General features: G+C 39.7%; 1 protein-coding gene across 1 annotated transcript in view; it reads right to left on the bottom strand.

Annotated features, from left to right (window-relative positions):
- Positions 1-19,320, bottom strand: part of ARHGAP18 (Rho GTPase activating protein 18) — a 64,553-nt gene that overhangs the window by 20,835 nt on the left and 24,398 nt on the right. The window contains exons 2-7 of the mRNA XM_086632086.1: positions 16,763-16,962; positions 14,219-14,454; positions 11,338-11,410; positions 5,478-5,647; positions 3,098-3,263; positions 350-441 (exon numbers count right to left, since the gene is read on the bottom strand). Coding sequence (XP_086488212.1) covers positions 350-441; positions 3,098-3,263; positions 5,478-5,647; positions 11,338-11,410; positions 14,219-14,454; positions 16,763-16,962 — 937 coding nt within the window. The remainder of the gene's footprint in view (positions 1-349; positions 442-3,097; positions 3,264-5,477; positions 5,648-11,337; positions 11,411-14,218; positions 14,455-16,762; positions 16,963-19,320) is intronic.

The raw sequence follows: 19,320 nt of genomic DNA, 5'->3' as shown, positions 1-19,320 counted from the left end.
AGCCTTACTGATAATGAAAGTTACATCACCTTGGAATTTGGCTGCAGTGGGTTCTTACACTGATTGTCAGTTTTCACAGGCTTATTAGTAAACTTGCCTAAATCATGGAGACCAGTTGTGACAAAAACTGAACTTTATTCCTTTAACTCAAGATATGCCTGATATAAAGCAAAGTATCGCATTTACTGAATTAATAAGTAAAGTTGCGAATAAAAGTTACAAACACTTCGATTGATTAGAGAAATATACTGAAACTGTGCTACAGGGAGCAAATAAATCCAGGACAAAATGTGGGGTTTTTTTGTCATTTGCAGGTATGTAACAAGTTGACTTGTTTGTGCCTATTTACCTTTTGAAAAATCAGTGGGATCTTGGTTCCTGGCACCCTCTTCTGATCCTGTTCCAGTAAAACTGACAGTGGGACACCAAACAAGCCAGAGTCTGAAGAACAAAGCAAAAGAAATTGAGATATTATCCACATTTATTCCAGCACATGTCAAAGTCTATTCAATACATTCAGAGCTATTGACCTTTTGTTCAAAGTATTCGAATATCTTTGTCAATCAAGTTATTACACAAAGCATTCTGGCTAAAAGGATTCATTCATCTCTTCCTTCAACCATAAATCAGGAGTCTTCTGTTTCAACTTCAAATTGCCATCCACATATTCTGCAGTACAGTGAAGCACACTGCATAAATGAACCATCTGCGTGGTTCTGGTTTGCAGAACGGGTGTGGTGATGACCCTGCCATGCAGATCTTCACCACTCAATGCAAGTTATTACAGTTAAGATACAAACGGCGTGAGTAAAATATCCAGAAATTTGGCTACTAAAATGAGACAGATGTAATTATCACTCAGAGTTACTCTGAACACTTCTCTCTATGAGGGTTTTGAAAGAAGAGCTTTTCAACCCCTGTGCTTTTGCTTTATTCAACACCAGCAGGATCGCAAGATCACCATCTCGCCACAGGTGTTTTGCCTTTTTTTTTTTTTAATAAAAGTGAAAGTACAGTAAAGTCTTGGTTAAAAAATAGCCTTTAGAATAGTGCTAAGGCAATGAAAATTAAAAGAAAAAAAAAAGAATCTAGTCTCAGTTAATCTAGCCCTGATGCAAAACGAGCCTTAGTCTTCAAGTAAATGGGACTCTGAAGAGTTTATGGTCCAGCTGAACAGAAGTGAATGACCATTAAAAGACAGCTACACTAGTAACGACTAACCCAAAGTTTGCTGACATAGAAGTTCTCTGTCGGAAGTACTGATAATTGCTGTATGTGCAATTTTTCCAAAACAGCATATAACACTACATGTAGCTAAGAACTCCTGCTTGGTATGACGCCATGCCAATACCAAGCACAGAACAGCTGTAATTACTAAAAAGATGTCAGTCCTTGAGGGAATGTGAAGTACGTCAGAGAAACATCGGTTTCAGTGCCAAATCAGGGAGTTCTTGTATCTCTACCAGCATAAAAAGTCTACCTATAAGATATGTAAGGACTCATACATACAGTCAATATCCATACTCCCTAGTTTTATCATCTAGAAGATCTCGTCAATAATAAAAGTTTCTACTGAGATGAAGTTGGACAAACAAATTGTAGGAGGTCAATAGAAAGGCAGGGCTGGGCAAAGCGCAGCATTCCCCAGAAGAATTATGTTTTCATCGTCTTTATGTATTCAAGCACAAAGGAGAATAGCCAATAGATCCACCATTTTTTGAATCAATTGGCCAAACAATACTTCAGGAGAGAAGAGGCGAGAGTCAGGTAGAGCAACAAGACACTGAAGGCACTACATTGCAAAAGCAGATTTGTTCGGCAGAAAGGGTGACATGTCATTGTCTATTTCCTACACATTTCCATGAGTCGAGTCCGTCTTTTTTAACTTTTAAAAAAGTTTTTTATCAATTCAATGTTTTTCATGACTGCCTGTCATTCGGATAATAATGCTATGAGTGAAATTCAATTAACAATAAATCTGGTAAGAAGAAACAATTAAAACTAAGACCTAAAATACAAGAGAAGAAAGTGTTTTGTCTCTGTTTTGTTCATTAGTGAAAGCACAAGCATTTCTGCAAGAAGAAAAGCATTTAAGGGATCAAGGTCTCATAGATGTTTCTGTGTATGCCTTTTGCATTTAAAAAGTTATTCTCTACTACTGCAAAGCAAAGAGCATATTCTGAAGAATCTATTGTACCTTGCTGTCTATCTCTCAACTCTCTCTGTTGCTCTCAATTATTTGAAGTGAGCTATTGCACTGTCACATTCACTGAACCTTGACAACAGGGTTTTGGCCAAAGCAGGCTTGTGATTAACTGGTAACACATTTCAAGCTCTTGTAAAGATTTAGCAGAAGGCAGAAATACAGAAAACAAACAAAGCACTTAAAACTTCTAGCATCTTAAAATTGGTTTCCATGTGTCCTATATTGCCAAGAAAAGCACTATGATTATACATATGCTCCAATGGCTTGCAAAGCAAAATGACTTGTTGCAGCTGTCTCGATATCCTCTGCAACAGCCCAAATCTTCCACTTAATATTATTGGATGGGCAAGACCTATGTGACACAGGAAAGATTGTACCAGGCAGAAGAGGAAAGCAGGTGATAAAGGCTGCCAGCATCTCCAGCCAACAACAATGAAAGCAAAAAAGTCAGGTAGAATCGCAGATTTCAGTTGGATAAGACCTCTAAGATCCCCGAGTCCAACCATAAAAGTAGCAGGAAAGAATACTCACAAAGAGCACATATTCATGCCCAACCAGGGAATATAGCAGCACATATAAACTTCTGTGAAGCAATTCTTCCTACACAGCATACTACTAAGATAGTTCCACTTCTTGGTTTATCTGCTCAGTGACTGACCTGAGTTTTAATTTTGACAAGGAGCACAGTCCCACAGCTGGAGTGACTATGTGCATGAACTTGCTTAAAGTGTGCCTTGAGTTAAAGCTTGTAATCGAACGCTGTTCAGGACCTATGTCACTATTTATATATTAATACAGATTTTATGCTAGAAAAACATAAAGAACTAGATGCATTTGTTTTATTGGATTAAAACAGATCTATTTAGTTCAGAATATGAAAAAATGACTCACCTTTGGTTTTTATTTTTACAGCTTTTTGTTGCTTGAATTCTGTCCCAAGTACATCATAGAGAGCAGTTAATTCAATCAGTGCTAAAGAATAGACTTTCTTCATGTCCTGAGGGGCCAGGTCACCAATCTTTGTCGTACCTGTTTTGTCCTTCGGCAGCCTGAAATTCTAAAAGTAGAGATTTGCAGGACAGTGAATAATCCAAGTCATAACAAATTACTTAGCACGAAGGCTGTGCTTCTTTCAGGGCACAATCTTTCACCATGAAGCCTGCTGTTGCTGACTACATCATGGGAGAATCCCCCAAATAGACTGAAAAGCAGATGATCTTAAAATCATAGAAGGATTTAGGATCCTAGTGACTTCTGGAGGTCATCTAATCCAACTACCTGCTCAAAGCAAGGTTAAATTCAAAATCTGATCAGGTTGCTTGTTGTATTGTCCAACTGAATTTTGAAAACTCCCAGTAACCTCTGTTGGCACCAGTTCCAGTCCTTAATGCTCTCACGGGGACTTTTTTCACTTTGCAAAACAGCATTTCCCCTGTAGTCACTTGTATCCACTGCCTCTTGTCCTTTCATCCTTTCACTGTGGACCTCCAAAAAAAATCAGGTTGTGTCCTGCTTGTAACCACCTCCAACCCTCCTACACCATCGTGTTCCGCATCCTTTTGCAATTTATAGTGGTGGAAATGGCTGTCCATGAACAATCCTATGCATGTACAATTGCGACAGAAATCCCTCTGCACTTACGCACACAAAATAACACATTTGGCCGCCATATATATAATAATAAAGGGGTTCCCTTCTTAGGGAAGGGGAATCCTTAGTTATGACTCATTTCTACTGCACTAAATGCTCAGAAGCTGCAGTCAGAGACCAATATGAGGAACTGGGCCAAGAGGGTGAGGGAGAGGGACTTCCCAGCAAATAGAGCTTTTTAACTCCATCTCTCACCAGCAGGCTTCTAAGCAAGACTCTTGCCTGTGCCTGACATTAGGAGTGCACATGACTCGAAGCAGAAAGGTTGACAAGACTTTCTTCCATTTGGAAAGATATATTATACTCCTGAATTATTTCCTCATCCTGTACAAACCCAGTGATAGCACAGATGAATTGGTGGTTGTGGTACATGACTACAAGGGCAGATACCAAAACATAATCTACAAATTGTAGATACATAGTCAGTTTCCTGCCTTGAGGTTTCATTGACTTGCACAAACGTGTGTTTAAAAATAGCTGCCGATGACAAAAGTGCAACAAATCCAAACTGTAGATTTAAACAGGTAACTCTCTTCCTTCTCCTATCATTTTGCCACTCCTTTCATCACTGAAGGAGAAATCCCATGCACAATCTTTGTGCAATCCTTCATAAGCCTAGCTTAAAGCACAGCTAATGTATGTATTATGCATATGTATGTATATATACAGAAGTAAATCAGAGTACAGCTATCGTTTCCTTGTTATAGGCTGCATTAGAGAAACATGACTCAAACACTTTAGAATCCATTTCTAAATACCCATTAGTGTCTGGTTTATAATGTTTAAACTACGATACATGAGGTAATTACTATTTGAAGAACTGCACACGTCCTTATCTAAATTAAGTGTTTGAAGAACCGTGAAACATTATTACTTCAGACACTATGTTTACTCAGACATGTTTGCATACACTGTTAAAAGAAAAGACGTTTTTCACACCAGTCATTAGTTTACAGGTCATACATAACTGCATGTTCATGAACTGTTAGGTAGAGAGGGATCCTCAAAAGACATGCCTGAGGATCAACAACAAAATGCCTTGGAGGATCATCTTTTGTATTTTTTTGGACTTTTTTTACTTCTTAAGAGTTGGAAAGTAAAACTTAGCACGAACTAATCTTTAATTTCCTGCTATTTGACTTTAGACTTCTGTAGACCATTCTGTTCTTCATTCTTATCCCTCACCTATCTGCATTGGATAATTGCACAAAGTTTCTACAGGCATCCACCAACCCTTTTTAAATGATAACAGAGATTTGTATTACAGAGGCAAAGCATCTCACCTCAGATAACCGGAAAAGGGGCTGTAAACAAATGAAGTAAGGACAGAGTTTGTGTACAACTACCACTAAGCCAGTATTCCAGCTTAATATAACCAGTCCATTATTGCTTACACACAGTGCATTTTGCCAGACGATGACATAAATAGGCATAAAAGTAGTTACTTCCATGTTATTGAGAATACTATTCCCAAAAACGAGTTATCTTGAGAAGTTCTGTCTCCACAAAGCTGGACCTGACAACGTTCTTCTAAATCTAATTCATTCACTAGCGATAAATATCATCCAAAGAGTACCAGTAGTGAAACAAAGAATGAGAGCAATAAACAGGAAACACCTACCGGGAGAAGAGTGTCACGCCCTCCACCCTTCCACATTTTGCCTACTGAGCTGTCTTTGAAATTAGCTGCCTGTTCTGCAAATGATATCTTCAAATTGATGTCATTGTCTGAAAATGGCACGTCTTCAAGGGGGCTCTTCTGCTCATCCATTCCAAGACTGAACATTGGACCTGAAAACAGAGTTAAAAAACATAATAATCAAGAGCAGCACAACTGAGCACCATTCAGTGCATGAGGGTAAGTTTAAAACTGATTAGAAGTTAATGCTGTGAAAAGGATGGATTTTCTGGTTACAAATTCACTGATTTCTGCATTTGTTATGTCAGCTGAAAATTTAGCTTCTAACAAGGGTTTATCTTTTGTAGTTTTTCTTGAATAATTCTGCCAAGCCATGGGGTTTTCTCCTATTTATCCATTATGATAAGATAAACCAATTCACCTCAAACGAACAGCAGACTCCCAGAATCTTCCAGAGCCAAACAGCTTTGGCACCAGAAGTTTCTTGCCATAAAACACTTTCCAGCCTTAAAGACTGTTAACATCCTGCATCCAAATGAGAAATTTTTTCTGTTGTTAAAATTTCAAGAGCAAAAGAGAAGGTTTCCTCTACGATCATCTGGGAACAACAGAGAGTGCACACATCATGTCTTTGTCCCAGCATTCCTGTCTTCTCTTCAGTCTGATTCCTCAAAACTGTTTGGACATGTTTCCATGATATAGGGAAGAACTAAGTACACAACAATGGCCTTACTTCTCTTTCTTTGTTCCTTAGAGGAATCAAACACTAGACAAATTTAGAACATTTTTTGTTGTTTTTTTTTTTTTTTAAATTTGTTTCTTTGGGTTTTTTTTTAAAAAAAAAAGAAAAAAGGGAGATGCAGTTCTGCTTTTAGAAAAAGAATTCTAATTTCACAGTAAATCAACCAGTGTTTTTCAGTCTGAAGCTAAAATATATCATGAAAGAAGCAAGAGAAAAATTATATTGTAAATAACACTGTTTAATACAGAGCACCAAAGACAATTTAACCAAAGAAAGAGTCTGATCTCTCCACCATCTCTCTCATGATGTGGTACTTCGTAAAGGATACATCCAGGACTAGGTTCCTTGTACAAGACATTACAAATACCTTGTAAGTATTTGTGATGAAATTCAGACTTTCTTAAAACCAGTGCAAATATGAACAAATGAATCCTGCTCATTTCAGCCACTGGCTCCTACTCACTGGAGACTGCAGCTTGTTCAAAACTAACCACAAGTGCAGGAAAAGCGGGATGGAAATGGACGAGTTGAGGAGGAGAACACGAGCACTGCATATGCTTTGGTATAAGAATATTGTGTAATATAATAGATTAATTTCTTTACACTGCTGTGGGAAATTTTTATATTGCCTGGAATAACTATGCTAAACCAAGCCAGAAAAAAAAATCCCAGAAAATAGTTACAGCTACAGCAACATTTGATCCTGAAGAAGGGGAAAGGCTGCAGATAGGCTGATTAAGAGAGAAGGCATCAGGGAAGCAGTGCTCTACACCGCTGCTTTTCAGTGGTCTGCAAAAGAGCTGAGCTGCAAGTACACAACCCAAACAACCTACGAAGCATCAAGTTTAAAAAAAAAATAAAATTACACCAACTAGAAAATTTTTTTGAATCGTACCTGTGTCTAATTGAAAGTCTATATGCAAAACAAGACTAGTCTTTGATATTCTTTAGAGTGAGTCCTGAAAACGATCTCAGTTTGCTGGGGCCAAACTCAAGGGACCTGATAACTGGCAAGTGGCTGCAGCCACCACTGCCACTCTCTGGTAGAGCACAATGCTTTAAGCACCCACTCCCACTTCAATGTAATGGATCCAGAGCTCAGATACTTTCAGAGAGGAGGTGGATTCGAGTTAACACACTCACTCTACTTACAACCAAGCAACGCTGCGAGAAGGGGAATAAAACACTTCCAAATTTTGCCTGTTGTGTGTGTTACTCACCACTTGCTCTTCCCAGAGTGGCTTCTGCTTACTTTCTATAGACCTCAAAAGATGCTTGGGGCATACGATAAAGATTAAGCTGATCCTGAAACTAGAGCTGCTCCTTTAGGTAAAGAGATATATGAGACTCAGTAACCAAACATATCGAAGGTCAAATTCATCCCTGGCTTCCCTCTTTGGCCTCCCTGTGTGCATATCTGTATACCTCATGTAAACTGTTTAATGCATCGGAAGTAAAGGAAAATAGTTCCCGTCCCCCCAAGACTTTTGTCATGCAAATGTGGCCTATAGGTGACCTACATACTTCCCACCAGCCTGGGAGGGATCTGATGTTAACAAACAATAAAGAAGCAGATCCTATTTCAGTCTTCTGGTCATAGGAAGGTGCTGTGTAAAGCAGATGTCTTGGTAATGCTGTGCACATTTTAAAGGTCTGGAAGTGCTGCTGCTGTGCAGAGTTTCTTCTTGACCGTGTAGCCTTGCTCTTACTGTTGTGCATCCATTAACCAGGAAGCAGCTGTAAGAGGAAGCAGCTTTGGTGTTCTGACGGCCTGCCAACTGCATGCAATATTTCATGAGAGAAATGCAAGTGTGATACAGAAAAATGTAAATGTTGTCTGTAAGTATGTGGAAACCGTATTTTACATCAGTCCTGTATCAGGACTGTACATCAGTCCTTGGTTCACGGTGCTATTTGAGGATCATGTAAAATGATGGGAATTCTTCAGGAGCGGGGTGGGAGTTACATTTTGGTTTTCTTTTTAATAAGCCATAAAAATATCAAAAGTGTCAACCTTGCTATTTCCTAGTTTTGCTAGAGAATCTAGAGTATACTCCTATGAAGGTATGCTGATAGATCTTAATTCATAATTGGAAAGGCAGAACAGCTGATTTAGGGTTTTTTTCCCTGACAAAGCATTTCTCTAAAATGCTAATTCATAGATGATTTTAAATAGAAAATAAAAAGCTTTGTAACCTTTTCACTAACGCTCTGTCACTTCAGCCACAGATTCCTCATTTATCACGTAAAATGAAAAGCAGAAACAGCAGTGGAGGGTGTCCCTGCCCATGGCAGGGGCATTGGAACTAGATGATCTTTGAAGTCCCTTCCAACCCAAACCATTCTATGATTCTAACAAACTCCTTAATTAAAATACCCAACTACATTTCAGTCTTGTTCCCTATCAAGAAGTAAACATTACAGCTCTTTACCCTCATGTTACACATACTACACACAATTTTTTCATCCATTTGCCAGATCATTATGTTCTGAGGTTTCCCTTATACAGAGGTTTTATCTAACATTCTTCCCTTGTAGCTAATCATGTGTGGACAACTGCAGTCCCACAGCAAGTTGACTTTTGCTGCTCCTCTATTTAAGCTAACAAGCTTTTCATCTGCTTTATTCCTTCCTTTTTTATTCTGGAGATGCCTCCACCAACACAGTTATTTAGTCCTTTTCACAGGCATCCAAGGAGAATTACTTTTTTTCCTCTTGTAGCTGTTGAACATATTGCTAGCTTTGCAGGTCTTTAGTGAATGTTATGGATTGTTAAAATGATAATGTCTTTTGACAGCTTAATACATGATTCTTAATTTTCTTTTCATTTCCTGTAGACACATTCTGTACCTAAATGAAACAAAGAGACACTTAAAGCCAGTAAGTGAGAGTCCTTCCAAAAAAACCTCAAAATGCATCTACCCACAAAAAAATCTTACGAACTCATTAAACTCTTCTGTTTGAGCAGGATCAGGCAGAAAAGAATAAAAACGTAATGGTTTCGTATTGTTCCCTGAGTTTGCTCACATTGTTTAGGCAAGAAACAAGGTGTGTCAGACTGGCGAGAAAGGAGGAGTGAGCACAGGTTCACACAGCCCATTGTATGCTCTAAGGGCAAATCATTATCATCTTCGGTCTGGCAGAAGCACTCGGGAATGCAGCATTCAAATACCAAATTAAGAACAGAGTCATCAGCTTTGGAGAAGGGCCAAACAGAGTAATTCACTCTAACAGTTTTAAGACATCTCAATTTAAGTTTTGGATTTTTTTCTTTATAATGTCTGAGATGACATTCATATTTTTCAGCTAAAGCTGGTACTACTTCTCTGTCAAAGGGTATTTCCATTTTAAAATAATGTCTTTGGATTTGGATTTCATAAATATTTAGTATCTCTGAAATATCAGGCATTGTTTACTTTTTGCCTTAAATTCATTCACTGTTTGCATAACACTAATTGGTTCATCATTCTGGAGGAAAGATCACAGCATAGCACTGAAACAGGTGCGGTGCTTTTAACACCACTGCAAATTGCCCTGATTTTTTCTTCCTGCTCCAATCTTGGGAGCAGAGCCCATTTTAGCATGTTGACAAGAGCAGAAGTGTATCAGGATGTAAGCAGGCTGCATTTGCCATCCACATCGCAATCTGTGCTGAGGAGAGCTAGCATATGGGATCTGCCTTTCAGAACTTCCCATTTCTGAAGGGTTCATTAGGGCCACTGGAAAAAAAACCCAGATGTGATAAAAACTCTGTAATAATTGCTTGGTAATTTTCCAACTCTAAATCCTACAGTGCAGTTTATTGACACAAGCACCAAGCGTCTCTTCCTTCCCTAGTGCTGAACCAGCAGTCTGGCAGCCCTCCCAGTTCTTTAATGTACTTATTTGAGTGAGGTTTGCTGAGAGGGAGGGAGGGAAAGATTAACAGCACTTCTGGAAATGCACAGATTTGGTGATATTCAGGGCTGGTTTATATTCATCTCTCCCACTTCAACTTCCATTCACATCCTGTTGCTGTTTTCTAAGTCTAATCCTAAAGTAACCATTTTTCCAGAATACCACTGCTCAGCATTCTAGAACTGGAGCAGAAGTTTATTTGATGGCTTAATTACAGACAAGTAACTTGCAGTAGGGAACTAGATCTGCCTGCCTGCCTATTTACGTGGCTACAGGGTTCAGTGTAACACATACGTGCTATCCAGTCCCCTGAAAGAAGAAAAAAAACCCAACATCTAAAAAACGCAGAATAGCAATGCAGTATCTTAAAGCTTAAATGGCTGCCAGTTAATATCCTGATCTCTGCAGTGAAGGGTATGGTGGATATAACAGACATGGTGCAACCAACCCCTGCTTCAAAGAAACCTAAGCAGGGCAGCCATCCCTTTATTATTGGACCTGAAGAACAGCAGAAAGCTTTGTCAAAGTCTTTCACTAAAATTTATACTCTCAAAACAGAAACCATGGATTCAGCTAAGGACTTCTGCGATGCTCTGTCCTACCTGGCAGTGAGAGGGAGGGGTCTTCCATGGGTACTGCACCCCTCTTGTGTAATCATGTGCTGTTGAACACAACCCAGTCCTACACACACAAAATGCTATTTCCTTTCCATTTTCCTTAAAAAGGTAAACAACTTTTTTCTTCCATCCCTGTTTTTGTTTCATTTTGAGCTGCAGATAGATAGCCAGTTCTCACTTTCTTTGGATGTTTATAGTCCGTTTGTTTTTGTTCTCTTGTATACGCTGATGAGCTTATGTATAGTGGTTCGTTTCCTGTACTGTACAGCAGAGATAAACCAGAAGGGATAAATTAAGGATCAGGAAAGATCTAACCATAAGCTATGAGAGGCGACTTCTCCCAAATGATTTGATTATAAGATGATCACTGGTAACAAACAAGGTTTCTCAGATGGCGCAAAGGACACTATCTACAGCCACACTTAAAAATTCTACAACACTGCAAAAACACAGGCTTCTCATAAGAATTTCATTTCCTTCTGCTGAAAAGTTACTGGAAATATGGACTTACATAGTAGCTTTTGTATTTGAAAGCCTACAAACCAAAAGGAAAAAAAAAAAAAAAAAAAGAGTTGTTCAGCATTACCTTTTGTTCCATCTTGCGTTTCATTTTTGTTTTCACTTGTTCTCACAGTTGAGGGTTCACTTCCATCACAGACCTAAGAAAGGAACAGTAAATACACATGCCTACAAAAACCAAATGCATGGCTGTAGAAACTCCTTTGACGTGGTGCAGGATTAAAACATGGACTCCTGAAATTCAGGGGTATGCAGAAGCATACCTGTGTGTTTCAGAAGAAAAAACTTTACCAAAGTCTCAGGGGATCTGAAATTCAAGTAATTAAAAAAGAAGTAATTAAGTCCATTCCCTCTCCTCCTAAAAGGATAAGTGAGTAGATGACTTAATTTTCTAGAGTTACAAAGAATAAGAAAATGTATTCTTCAACCTGAAGCCATAGTTTGCGCTGGAAAGGATATAGAAAGAGAATCTGAAGGAGACATTTTGACTGACACAGTCCAAATTCCTTCCTCTTGCAAAAATCTTACATGGTTGCCTCCCCTACAGAACAATCTCATCCCTTTTGCAGGGCAGCCTGACATTAATATCTTGCCTACAGCTTAGATTCCACACAGCAAAACTAGGATACTTCGAAGAGACAACAAAACAGGTAAGGAGTTCAATCATCTTCTCCTTTCTACAATGCTGTACTACCCAGTCTCAAGATTTTTCACATTCCATGAACTGATGACACCTACTATAGAAAAAAGTATTTCAGAACATGTAGAAAATCTATACCCATATATATATATATGACTATATATATATACCCATACACCTTTTAACCCACATATTGTTTTTATTATCTTTTTGGCAACTCAGATCAACAGTGAATGTTTAGCACTCTGCAGTTTTAATTGTATTTTACTCAAGCACTGTGTAACTCCATATTATTGAGAAAAAAAAAATATGAAGTTTTAAAGATTTCTCCTACCAATATAAACCTCTATATTTACTTTTTTAAAAATCAGGGATCTTGAGACGTGGAAGAAGATAGCAAGACTGCCCAGAATATTATTACTGTTTCACAGAGCAGCAGAAGCAGACTGGGAAGCTGTCAAAGCACCAGAAGTCTAGCTTCTCTTTGGGAATATGGCAGGAAATTTAGTTGAAACATCAACACAATTGTTGCGTTGATGCGTAACATCAACACTATTGTTTTACCTTTCCTCCTGCTTTCCTCCAGGTGAAGGGGAGGTACAGGATTTTCGGAGGCTATTCTTAAACTGGAATGACTTCATACAGCTGCAGATGGCTTCAGTTCTCTTTGGTAACATAAAAAGCTTTCTAATGATGGGAGAGTAACAAAGCACTGAGACAAGTTACCTAGGTAGGTTGTAGAAGTTACTTCACTACAGGCTTTGTGTGACAGATTAGATGAATAACTACAAGCAATGATTTCTGAATAATTATCTTGCTTTGGAGAAAGGTATAGGTTTGAGGGTCTACACTTGTATTATTTTATTTCAGTCAAGGAGATAGGTTTAAAGGGATTCTATTTTTTCCCCAGTTATTTCTATATTTCATAAATATCCTAACCTTCTGTTTTATACACCTTAAATGGCCACAATCATTTGTCTGCTTGCATCACTTCTTACTGATGTCATCAATATCAAAACATGTAGTTTAAGAGACACAGAAGTCTACTGAACACTGTGACATATGATTTTCAAACATTACAAAGTGTAGCTTAAATACAGGAACATGAGTATTTCTTGTGCTTTACCGAAAAAAAAATACTTGAAAGGGAAATTATACTGCTATAAGCTGCACAGTATTTTACCTAAATTGCTCTGCTATTAGATCTTGTAATTTTTAGGTGTAGTCACTTCCAAATCAGATTCCAGAAAACTTTTATGGAGTTATAATCCCTTCTGCAACCACATGCAAAGCACAATAGTGAAAGGGAAGTTGTGCCTTCAGAACATACATCTGAGCTTACAAATTTCCCCCGCTACATTTCACCTCCACTGAATTTGAAAGGAGTTGCCAAAGGAGAAGAAGTTGTTGGGGGAAGGAGGAAGTTAAATCCCCTCAAAATTCGCCATGCTTTCCGCCGCCGCTACCACGGCGCTGAATGGTGGCAGCAGCAGAGAGAACAAGGGACAGGGCTGAGGCCAGGTAAGCTAGCCGTGCACTTTCATGAGGTCAGAGCCTCCTTACAGCTCAAGATCTAGTTGCTTTTGAGGAAGCAGAGAGGACACATAGGCTTCTCTACAGAAGAGGAATTCTAATCATAGTCTCCGTTTCCCTCCTTCCCCTTTCCTGCACACAGGAGAGGAAGTCTCCCGTTCAATACCCCATGACAGGAGATAGGGACCCTTCAGGACCTGTCAAAGCAACTTCCCACACAGAGTTTAATGACACGCACAGTTCCCTGGCAGTCAGTACAGAGTCTAAGCCCCCAGCTGATAGACATAAAGATCTAGCCAAAACAGAAGAGGTTAGGTTGATGTCCCCTTTTTTTTTTCCTTTTTTCTTTTTTTTAAAAAAAGATGCTCTGCTAAGAGGTACTGCACTCTATCTGGCAGACTGCTGAGGATGGCTGCTTGGCGCTACCATCCAACGATAAAAGTTGGGTGATTGTTGTCATGAGTTTTGCATCTGCGTTAAAATTAATTCAGATTAATATCTTGACCATGAAGTGGTTGTTTTATTCACCACCTTTAAGTAATATAAGGCAAATGGACTTACTTCTTTCTACACACTAAAATTGCTTAATGCGATGTCAAATCTGGATCAACACTACTCCCATACATTGAGTAAAAAATTCCCTTGGAAAACAGTGAAAAGTTAGACACGAATCTTCTGGAAATATCCCTTTTCTGCGCATCCCTCTCCTCTCCCCACACCCTACATGCATCTCTCTTCTCTCTGCCAGAAAAAAACAAAACTGACAAGAACTTACTTTTCCCTTTGAGTCATTTTGTAGCCTGAAGATATCTCTGACGTCAGGAATTTGGTGCTGTTTGTTTCTCTTCCTCATGGTTTGCGTGACAGTCTCTACTCGCTTTTCTACCGCTGCCTTCTGGGTTCGGGTCAGCGTGGACAGAAACACCACGCTATCCAGGGAGTCGTCAGAGCTCTCGTCAAACAGATTTGACAGACCAGCCTCCTTGAGCCATTCTTCTTCCAGTTCTCCCTCTGAGCAAAGCAAAGAGAGAAGGCATAAGGGTTGGCTTTCAGGTACTGTTAAGCACACCAGATGCTAATAACACGACATAGTTCATGCAGTGGACAGGCAAGTACTGAGGGGATCCGCAATTAAGAACAATTACTTACACTACAATGACTTGAAAAAAGGCTATCGTTTCTAAAGAGCTTCAAAAGGGTTATCATATGATATCAAAGTTTTTAAAATAGTTAATCCAATACAGATTGCTATGGGGCAATCTTTATGATAATATACAGCACTTCTATTAAATTATATAGCACTTTATAAATGTACCTCGATATAAATGTGTATGGGGAAGTCTGAAAGCCTCCGATCATTGCTGCTTCATTGATTTTTAGTTCAATCCTCAATCTTTTTAGCTCCGTTACTGACAGGGTTCTGCCCACTCTTCTTGATACATTAATCCTGCAGTTCTCTACTAGCTCAATTTAATGAAGGACAAACCAGGCCACAGGAGTCACCTTAATGCTATTTTTTAATCAGTTCTTATGACATGGTCTCCAGCCTGCTGACAGCCCACAGAACAATTGTTGCTTTAGCCTTATAGCTGATAAAGTATCCTTTATTGACAGATCACTGCACATGAAAGAGGAGAAAGCTATTAAATACTGTCACTGATGGCAAAACTTCTGCTTCTGAAATCAGTATCTCTCTAATGATACTTTCTTTAAAACACTAAGTTCTGTCTGTAGCAGCCAAGCTTGTGCTGAATGCCAGCAACCCTCTCAAATGTTCAAGCAACATTTCCATTTATCAGATATCTAAAAGTATTCCAAAGCTGGCATGTCAACTTCACTATAGACTGCAGTTTCTCACAGTGCCCGGAGCACATCCCAGTGGGCACCTGAATATTAACAGCATTCAGAAAACAGACAAAATTTTAAGCATGAATTTTGCTATGGCTATGTGGCCAAACCCTGAGCCAGTGACAAAACTTCTTCATACTTTGTTATTAGGGATGGAAAGATGGGCTACATCCATTCTCACAGATGTGAGCAAGGTATATCTCATCTCTCCCCTGCCTTACCTTTGCACGGCCATGTCTCAAGCAAGCCCCTGCCCAGGCAGGCAGTAATCAGCCAGGTGCAGCATCCCACATGTTCAAGAGTACTCATACCCAAACAAAGTGCTGCACTTTTGGCAAGGTCTGGAGCAAAGCAACATCTACTCTAGTTGATCAACTCAATGGAGCTGACTCACTTGGGCTTCAGGCCAGAAACTGTCAGTGAGTCGAGCTGGAGCAGTAACTAGGAGGAAGGCGGCTATATATAAACAAAAAAGGAAATGGTGGGTTCTGGAGTGCAGAACCTGAAGGCACAGCAACATCAGTGAGCTGGGGTAAGAGAAGAGGCTCATGTGCTGCAGTACGATGGGCTCTGCTGCTCTGGAGACAACCTTGCAGCTTCATCAAACGCCCTGCTCCCCGGGCACGCAGGCTCAAGCCTTGCTGCTTTCTCCAGAGGCCACGTTGCTACCCTCTTCGCAGCACTTGTAAATAGCAGCAATTTTGACATGCCAAGCGAGGCAGACATGCAAATTCCTTTGAAAGCTAATGGAGCACATCTCACTCATGTAAAGGCCATACCAAAATGCAAAACTCACCATTTCAATTTACTGAGACTGTGGGCCTCTTGGAATAATGAGAGAGAGGCAGATACTGCACTATTAAAAATTAATTTTTTGAGAGAACAGTGGAATTAAGGACATTACTTCTCTTTTGTCCAATAGGACAAGAAAAATACAGAAAATGCCCAACTTCTTCTAAGATCATGCCCTCAGGAGTGGCCCATAATTGATGCTTCTGAGAAACACAGATAATGCAACTGAACAGTCACAATAGTTACAGGCGTAGAAAGTTACTCACTAAACTTAAACCGGTTAATCATTGGCTTGTCTTCTAAAGCGTGATGTTTCTATCCACAATAGCTACAATAACGAATAACATACACAAAGAGTGAAAGGGTAAGTTAGTTTAACAGTAAACTGAAAATAAAGCTTCAATTGTTTTGCAAGTACAGGCATCTTCCTGATGTTCTGCAAAAAGGATTTAAAGGAAAACCAGTCTTTTACTTATCTCCAATAAAATTCTCTTCCAGGGCACTGCCTGTTTCTGTTGATACGCATCAGAGGCAACAGAATTTTCAAAGTGGATGTTCAGCACAGAGACCTCCTTTCAATTTAAGTGTGTTTGGTGGGTGCGATCTCTTGAAATAAGACTTAAAGAAAAACCCCTAAATCAGCAAACTGACGATCATTCACAAGAATGGATTTCATTACCATCTGGCTCTTTCACTACAAGCGCTACTCGTTCCTCATGATTATTTCCTCTGGTTTCATGGATGTTTTCAATTTCTTTCCAGTAGTCATCCATAGACAGTTCATCCAAGGAGTCCTGGGATCCTGAGCAGTCAAACGATGCCCCATCGGGCGTCTTCTTGGAATGGTCATGGTTCATTGTATACTGGCCAGACCGACGGCTATAAAGATAAACCAAAACGCAACTCTTGGTTAGCATTTTAAGATACAGGATATATCAATATCTGAGAAGGCAGTTAATGATGAATCGTGTCAACGTATCAAAGCAAACTACCGTCAAGATGCAAACTAAGATATTAAAAATTACTTTTAATATCTGGAATATCTTTTTAATGTAACATTTCTGCTATACGTATCTCTCAGTCTGGAATGGCACAGGAGTCTGTATTAAAGAGGAAATAATGAATCCAAGTTCTAGTAACGCTAGTTACACCAAACCTCTAATTCAACTCACAACAGTCAGTTCCACAAACTTCATTATATCTTCGTAGCATCACCATTCATAAAGAATTTTTCAAAAGTGCCCTTCTGCCAGAGTAAATTCTTATAGCTTGACAGTGCCCCTCCTTTTTTCCTTTGCTATTCTGTTTTTGTTTTCTATAAATGTTTATAGTCCGGTATCTATGACCTTAATTACAGCTGGGAAAGGACAAAGTAGAACTACTGAAGTTACAGTTTGTGAAGTAAACTAGTGAGTTCAAAATGTTTAATAAAGGCCACTATTTATTTCTATCTTGCTTCCACTTTGACTGAAAGCTTACCATTTTTAAAGTTTGATATTACTAGTTTTTGGTTCAACCTGCCAATTGTATGTTTCTAAGGCTTTCAAAAGAGATCCTTCATCTTAAGTAGAGCTGCGACTAGAAAAAAGAAACCAACAAGCTGAAACCTCTAGGTCTCATCTTGACCTCACTAAGTCATTGGCAAAAACTACCACTGACCTAACAAAGAATTCCTCTTTAAAAGTGCAAAGGTTATAATGACGTCATTGACATTACAGGTCATCCTTACAGTCAAATATACCAAATCAAAAGCCACAAACTGATTCAGAGTATCGATGGACAACATGACTAGCAACCTGATCTAACTTCAGAGTTGGCCCTACTTTGAATGGGAGGCAGGTCAGACAAGATGATCTCCAGCGGTCCTTTCTAAACTAAGTTACTCTACTATTATGACAGTATATCAAAATTCTTCCTTGTATTACAAAATATTAAGTTCTTAACATTTCAGGAACAGCTTCAAATGTCTTTTATGTCTAAATTTGTCACCATATGCTAAAAAAGAAGGCATGGTTTGGGGGTAAGTAATAAATATCACTTATTCTGAGAGAAAAACATATCAAACATCAAGCACTGTGGATTTATCACAATGTAAACACAGTAAAAGAAGTCCTACCTTCCCATTTGGCTGACTTTGTAAGTTTATCTAGAATTAAAACAAAAGCACCTCGTCCTTACATTTTATCTTGGGATAAGTGACGCTTGTTAGCTGCCCCTAAGTAAAAAAGCCATACCTTTCTCTCCGAAGATAAGCCCCTTGTGTGTTCAAGTCACAAATCCTTTCACACCATACGTGCTCGACTCTCCGATAAGAAATACCGACTATATGGACTTTGCCTTTAAAGGTAAAGAGCCTTATGGAAGGACTGTGAGTTTCCACCTGCCCTGCCTCTCTGCTCCAGGTACAAGTTAATAAATGACAAGGAATTACCAAGCTGACAAGCACCCCCACACCATTCCTTAACCTGCCTTTATCTGAAAGCCCAGGAAAACAAAAACATAAAGGAGTATTTAGCTTCTGCATCAATGGCAATAACAACACCTTGCTAGTTGTGCATGTTACCAATAAATAGAATTTCTCCATGTAGCTACCTCGGTTCTTAAACTTCTGACAGGCGTGTCCCGTGTGTGACCTGTGCTGCTCGCGAATCCAAGACTAATCCCTGCAGAAAGACGTTCACGGAGCCGCATCAGAAGTGTCCCCAGCAAGCGATGCAGGTGCCGAGCGTGGCCAAAGCCAGTCGGGCTCCTCCACCCTTGCCCAGGCTTCCTGCCTCCTGCAGCAGCAGGTGCTCGGAACGGACCCGGTCCCTCTCAGAGACAGACCTTGCACTTGACCACAGCCTGAGCGAGGTCAGGTTTCAGCTGACCGTCCCACGGCTGAGCTCTGCGGAGCTGCTCGGCAGCTCTCCAGTGCCCTTCCACCTTTGGAACAACCTGCTCTCGCTGACTCACCTCGACTGAAATTTAACCACCACGGCACGCCATGTGAAAGACACATCTAACGATGGGACACCTTAACAGCACGCGCTCGGTGGGGCTCCGGCCGGCCGAGGTGGGACATGCTGCAAGACATCTTGCTTTGCGTACGCCACGGGAAAAGACACCAGTGAAGCTGTACTTGGTGCGTAATCCACACCGCAGTGGCTCCGGGCGTCCTCATCTCTTGTCCCTCCTATGAACCCCTGAGCAAAAAGAGGCACAAACGGGACAGACCCTTTGAGAATAACGAGGACG

This window comes from Tauraco erythrolophus, chromosome 2 (assembly GCF_009769465.1).
Source record: "Tauraco erythrolophus isolate bTauEry1 chromosome 2, bTauEry1.pri, whole genome shotgun sequence".
NCBI lineage: Eukaryota > Metazoa > Chordata > Aves > Musophagiformes > Musophagidae > Tauraco > Tauraco erythrolophus.
Note: the sequence above shows the minus strand (reverse complement) of the source record. Positions and strands in the feature narration are given on the sequence as shown.